This window comes from Merops nubicus, unplaced genomic scaffold (assembly GCF_000691845.1).
Source record: "Merops nubicus isolate BGI_N331 unplaced genomic scaffold, ASM69184v1 scaffold50847, whole genome shotgun sequence".
In the NCBI taxonomy this organism is placed as follows: Eukaryota; Metazoa; Chordata; class Aves; order Coraciiformes; family Meropidae; genus Merops; species Merops nubicus.
In genome coordinates, this window is record NW_008620596.1 from 1 (window position 1) to 5,809 (window position 5,809).

The following is a 5,809-nucleotide window of genomic DNA, read 5'->3' on the forward strand; positions in this document are numbered from 1 at the left end:
GGCCGCCGGCCTGGGGCAGAGCCGCCCGGCAGCCCCCCGGCCTCCCGCACACCCCGTGTCGTGCCTTCAGCAACAACAAGATCCTGGTGGAGCTGGACGAGAGCTCAGGTATGGCAGATGCCACCTCTGCGGTGTCACACTCGACCCACAGGGAGTTGTGGGGCACAGGCAGGGCCCCTGCTGTTCCTGCCCCACAGCGTGTGTTGCCCTGGGGGGTAGGAAGCCACCAGAGCCCCAGATGTTCCAGCTTCAGCTGCTTAGGACCCTCAGAGAGAAGCGTTTGGAGACAGGAGTCTCACTGCTTGTGGGCACTTCAGGTGGCTGCTGCTGGTGTGCCACAGTCACCGTGGGCAGACCTTGCACCCTGCCCACACACTGTGTCCTCTGTGCCCTCCCCCCTGGGGACCTGGCAGAGTGGCAGGTGCTCCTTCAGGGAGCAGCTGGGGGGGTTTTCTGTGTCCTGGCTGCCAGGAGCAGCTGTCACGGGGCCGTGTTCCCACACCAAACAAAGGATGCCTCTTCTTGAGGCTTCCCAGGGCCTCCCTTTGGCTGCAAGGCCCCTGGGTGCATTGCCACACTGCCCCCAGCCTGGGTACTGCTGCAGCACCCAGACTAAGCCCTCGGCAAGGACCTTTTGGGGTAGGCTAGTGCTGTTTGGGAGGGGACGAGGGCTCAGAGCCCTTCCCGCAGCGCTGGCCAGGGTGGCAGTGGTGCTGTCAGGCTAAGAAAGGCATCTGATCCTCTGGGCATGTGATAGAAGCTGGAGGCTCAACTTTATCCAGTGAGCCCAGAGAGAAGGGAATGGCTGGGCAGTGTGACCCAGAGGTGGCCTGTCCTTGGGGCACACAGAGTGCCACCACACGTGTGCTCGCTCAGGCTCCACCTTCCCCACTGGCTGAGTGAGCCCAGCTTGTGGGCAAGAGGGACCCTGCTCTTGGCCCCAGTGCTCTGGGGGCTTTTTGAAGAGCCAGGAGTGGAAAGACCCAGTCTGAGTGAGCAGGGAACAGGGAGGGGGGTGAAGCTCCCTGGGGCAAGGCGGCGCGTGCTGCTCTGCTGGGGGGGTTCTGATGTCTCTGTGTTTGCCATGGCACAGGCGTCGCCACGATGAAGTTCAAGAGCCCCCCAGTCAACAGCCTCAGCCTGGACTTCCTCACTGAGTTCTGCATAAGCCTGGAGAAGCTGGAGAACAACCGGGCCTGCCGGGGGGTGATCCTCACGTCCGTATGTGTTGTCCTGAGCTCGGGGTGTGAGCTGGGAGGGGGCAGTTTGGCAGGGGCAGGGACCATTCCCTTGCTCGTGTGTGGTCTCTTGGCTCCCTGGTCACTGGCAGGGGAGGCAGCTTTGATTGGCTCTGGAAGGAGTGGAGGAGGTTCTTGGAAGGACTGTGCTCCTTCTTCTGTGCCCTTTTGTAGCAGAAAAATAACAACCCAGTGTTGTCATTTGTCATTAAAACCAAAACTGGTTATCTGCCAACCTGACACATCCCTTGAGATCTCTTGAAGTGCCTGGAGAGAGCTGCTAGGAGGTGACTGTCTTCAGATGTAATGTGGGTACGAGGTGGTGCCTGGGAGTGGGACAGGGCAGGATTTGTGCTGCAGGGCTGACTTACCTGCACAGAGACCCTGACAATGAGAAACTGTGCTGCAGGCAGAGCCCCAGTCCTGCAGGCCATGAGGGTGGGATGATCCGGGTTGTGGGAGCACTGGGGAGATTGTTTCAGAACCCCAAAAGACCCTGGTTTCTGTCTTCTTTCATTACCATTCTCCCTTTCCTCAGGCTGCCAGGCCAAGTGCGTTAGAGAGCTAAAGGCTCATCCCCGAGCAGTGGCTCTCAGTGATGTTTGTCTTTTCCCAATTCTAGGCTGTCCCCAGGATTTTCTCCTCTGGCCTGGACATCACTGAGATGTGTGGGAAGACCATGGAGCACTATGCTGAGTTCTGGAGAGCCGTGCAGGAGACCTGGCTGCGGCTCTACGGCTCCAACATGGTCACGGTCGCCGCAATCAATGTATGTCCCTTAGTCACCCTGCACCCTCTGTGGCTTGCTGTGACTCCTCTGCACTGCGTGGGCAGGGGCAGATGAAAAATACACCCAGGGCTGTATTTCTTGTGGTGTCTGGGCAAGGTCTGTGTCTTCTGGTCCAGCACGTTGGGGTGTGGTAAGGTGTGGAAACATTGGGATGTTGTGGGTGCTGCCAGGGTACAGCATTTTGGCTGTGGTGGAGAGCTTGTGGTCACCCATGGAAGCTGTGCAGACAGAGGGTGTCAAAATGCCCCTGGCCCCATGTTTCAGTGGCATTTGGGGTTACAGACTCAAGTAGGGTTAAAAACTCAGGGAGTTACGTGTAGGGTTCCACTGCAGCTCCACTGCAGGTTTTGCAATCCGAGTAACATGGATCAATTAACTGGAGTCCCAAGCTGGAAAATGCAAGAAACAAAGAGCATTGAAAAATGAAAGGACAAACCCTGGTAAACCCACCAGAAATCTTCTTTAGGGCTGTTTTGGATCAGGTAATCAGAGACTTGGGAGACGTCTGCTCTGTCACCCTGTGTTTTCCCTGCTCTGGGGGAAATGGTGAGGCTGAGGGAGCAGGGACATGTGTAACCATTGCCCAGACTCACTCCTTCCTTCTCTTTGCCAGGGGTCCAGCCCAGCAGGAGGCTGTCTCCTTGCCTTGTCGTGTGACTACAGGATCATGGTGGAGGACCCCAAGTTCACCATCGGCCTGAACGAAGCCCAGCTGGGCATTGTGGCTCCCTTCTGGTAGGCCAGTGCCTCCCACTTCTAGTGTCACACTTAGGTCTCCCAAAAGAATTCACAGAATCCCAGCAGGGTGGGGGTTAGAAGGGACCTCTGGGGATCATCTTGTCCAGCCCCCCTGCTCCAGCAGCTCACCCACAGCAGGGTGCCCAGGATGGCATCCAGGCAGGTCTGGAATCTCTCCAGAGAAGGAGACTCCACAACCTCTCTGGGCAGCTGCTCCAGGCTCGGGCACACTCACAGGAAATCATATTTTCCTTCTATTCAGATGGAACCTCCTGGGTTCCAGTTTGTGTTTGTTCATCTTCAAGGAGTTTATTAACCAGTTTAACTGGCTGCTGAGGTGTAGTTATATGTGTTGGTGATCAGGTAGTTGCAGCTGCAGGCCACAGCACCTCGTTTCTCTGTATTATCCTGCAGGTATCTGAAAAGCTTTCAGGCTGCAGAGTGTCCTCACATCCTTCACCAGCAAGGACCTCAGTTCAGACTCTGCAGTCAACTCTGAAACCAGTGCTGGGAGATCTCCCTGGTCAGGGTCAGTCTGGGAACAGGCTTTTCTCTGGATACACGTTGTGTACCTGCAAAATCCCATAGCTGTGGAGATCTCAGAAAGCATAGGGACACTAATAAACTAAGAGACAGGCCCTTAGTTGCCCTAAAAACGTGTTGGAAAGGAGCTTTCAGCTCACAGCAGGTGGGCACAGCTGGGACCTGTGCACTGAGGGTGAAGGGAAGAGCTCTCATGGAGAGGAGGGGGAACTCTTGGGGTAGGACCCAAAGTGGCTCTGCTGGTCTCACTTAGCACAGCGTGGCTGAGCCCGTAGCTGCTGCTCGGAGACCTGAGCCTGGAGAGTGGGACCAAGCGTGCTCTTAGCTCCCATGTCCACGTGCAGCTGCCACTGGGTGTTTCTTGCCCTGACCGTGGCCCTTCCTCCTGTCTCCTCTAGGTTTAAGGACACGTTTGTGACCGTCGTGGGTCACCGAGTTGCTGAACGCGCCCTCCAGCTGGGCTCCCTCCACCCCGCACCCGAGGCCCAAAAGATTGGCCTTGTGGATGAGCTGGTGCCAGAGGAGAAGCTCCAGGAGAAGGCTGTGGCTGTCATGGCACAGTGGCTGGCCCTTCCTGGTACGGGTGGCACCCCCAGCAGAGGGGATCTGCTCTGGGTGGGAAGGACAAGTACCGGGGCTGGTACCCGGGAGCTGCGTAACAGTTTCCATTTACAGGCGAGGACGGATGGCCAGGGGGCAGGAAAGCTGGGCACGGTGGTCCTTGGGCTAACAGAGGTGGGCTTGCCAGTGCCCCTGTGAGGGAGGCCACTGCTGGGTGTGCAGGGCACGTGGCTCCCGCTCAGCTCGCCCTGCCAGCCCTGCCGAGTCAGTGTGGAGCTGCCCGAGCTCCAGGCACAGTCTCTGTGTCTGTCAGGAGAGGTGTTACCCCAGGAGAGCTGCCATGGAGTTGAGGGAACAGGCTGGGCCAGCGTGCCTGGGTGGCTACCGGTCCTCCTTTGTGGTCTGGATCAAGTCTCTGCTGAACTGGGCGTGGCGACGGGGGTGGACTTTTTGTCATCTGTCCCAGTAGATCAGTTGTTTCCCCACTGAGCAGTACAGATCATAATTTATTGTATGAGAATTTATCCAGTTCAGCTTCCAGCCGGTGGGTTTTACACCTTTCCCTGCTGGTTTAAAGAGCCCTTTGCTGGGTGGTGCCCCCCATTTGGAGGCACCTGCACAACGGTGGTGGCCGAGAGCTGTGCAGGGCTGAGGCCCATGCTCATTCCCCATCCTCTCTGCAGACCATGCCCGTCAGCTCACCAAGTCCATGATGAGGAAGGCGGTGCTGGACCGCCTGGTGGCTCACCGGGAGGAAGACGTTAAGAACTTCATCAGTTTCATTTCAAAAGAGTCCATCCAGAAGTCACTTCGCATGTACATGGAGATGCTGAAGAAGAAGAAGGGCTAAGGAGCCAGCCGGGCGGGGCCTGGTCGCAGGAGCTCCAGTGACCCTCCAAAATGCTGCAGTAGCTGTAGACTCTCAGAGTGAAGCCATCTGCAGCGTCAGCAATTGGTGATGTGCTGCCTGCTCCCATGGCCACCCCAACCACCCCTTCCCCTTAGTCCCTGTAGAGTGCCTGACACCACCGCTGCCTTTCCTGGGAGTGGGGAATGCTGCCTGCTCAGCTCCCCTGAGGAACAGACAGGGAGAGGGTCTTCACACCACTTGGTCCTGAGCCCCCTGGTCCTTGGGTATCCTCCTTCCTGTCCAACAGGGAGTTGTCAAAAGAGATTGCTCAATAAAGTCTTTGATGAGGCAGGAGCTGGATGCTTCGTTCCCCAGCCTGTCTGTGGTCACCACTTCCTGGCTGGTGGCCTGGCCCCGGGCTCTGGTCTGTGGTGGGCTGGGTGGGGGAGCTCTGCTGTGGCTCTGGGCACAGCGACGTCTCCAGATGGGGAGCCGGGGCAGCCCACGCAGGGGGTTCATGGGTGGGTCAGTGGTGGGGGCTGGAGCTGGGTGGTGGTCTGTGTCCATAGGAGGAGCTCACGCCGTCAGCTTCACCTCCACCGGGTAGTGGTCGCTGACTGCCAGGGCCTGCAGGAGGGTGAGGGGTGGGGAGGTGTGTCAGAGGGCTCCGGTGAGCCCCTCATCGGGCTGTGACTGCCCTGCCAGACCCTGCTGCCTGCTGGAGTGGGGTGTGGTGTCCCCAGCCCCGAGACATTCGACACACATCGCTCCAGTGGTACACCTTCCACGGAGAGATGCCCAGGCATGGCCTGGGGTGGGTGCTGGCAAGAGGGCATCTGCCCTCAGAGCCTGCTGTGGCTCCCTTGGGAGCTCTGTGCCAGCTGTGGCTACTGGAAGATTGGCTTGGATTGCCCCCTGCCCTGGATTCCTGCCTGCACCTGCCCATGAAAGGCCACAAACCCCCCCGTGCATCTCGTGTCTTCTCCATGGGGCCAGGCGGTGACCCCAAATCCCCCTCCTCTTCCCACCCAGGGGTCCCTCCTCACCCTGAACTCCCCATTAGCTGGCCAGAGCCAGCTTGGGCTGATG

General features: G+C 58.4%; 1 protein-coding gene across 1 annotated transcript; it reads left to right on the top strand.

The window, feature by feature from the left end:
* Positions 1 to 3: 3 nt before the first annotated feature.
* Positions 4 to 4,731, top strand: ECI1 (enoyl-CoA delta isomerase 1; the record flags this gene model as incomplete). Its single annotated transcript, XM_008944149.1, has 6 exons — positions 4 to 108; positions 1,094 to 1,221; positions 1,861 to 2,007; positions 2,642 to 2,763; positions 3,708 to 3,886; positions 4,554 to 4,731. Coding segments are annotated over 6 exons (848 nt in total), but the record flags the coding sequence as incomplete, so codon positions are not given.
* Between the last annotated feature and the right edge of the window lie 1,078 nt (positions 4,732 to 5,809).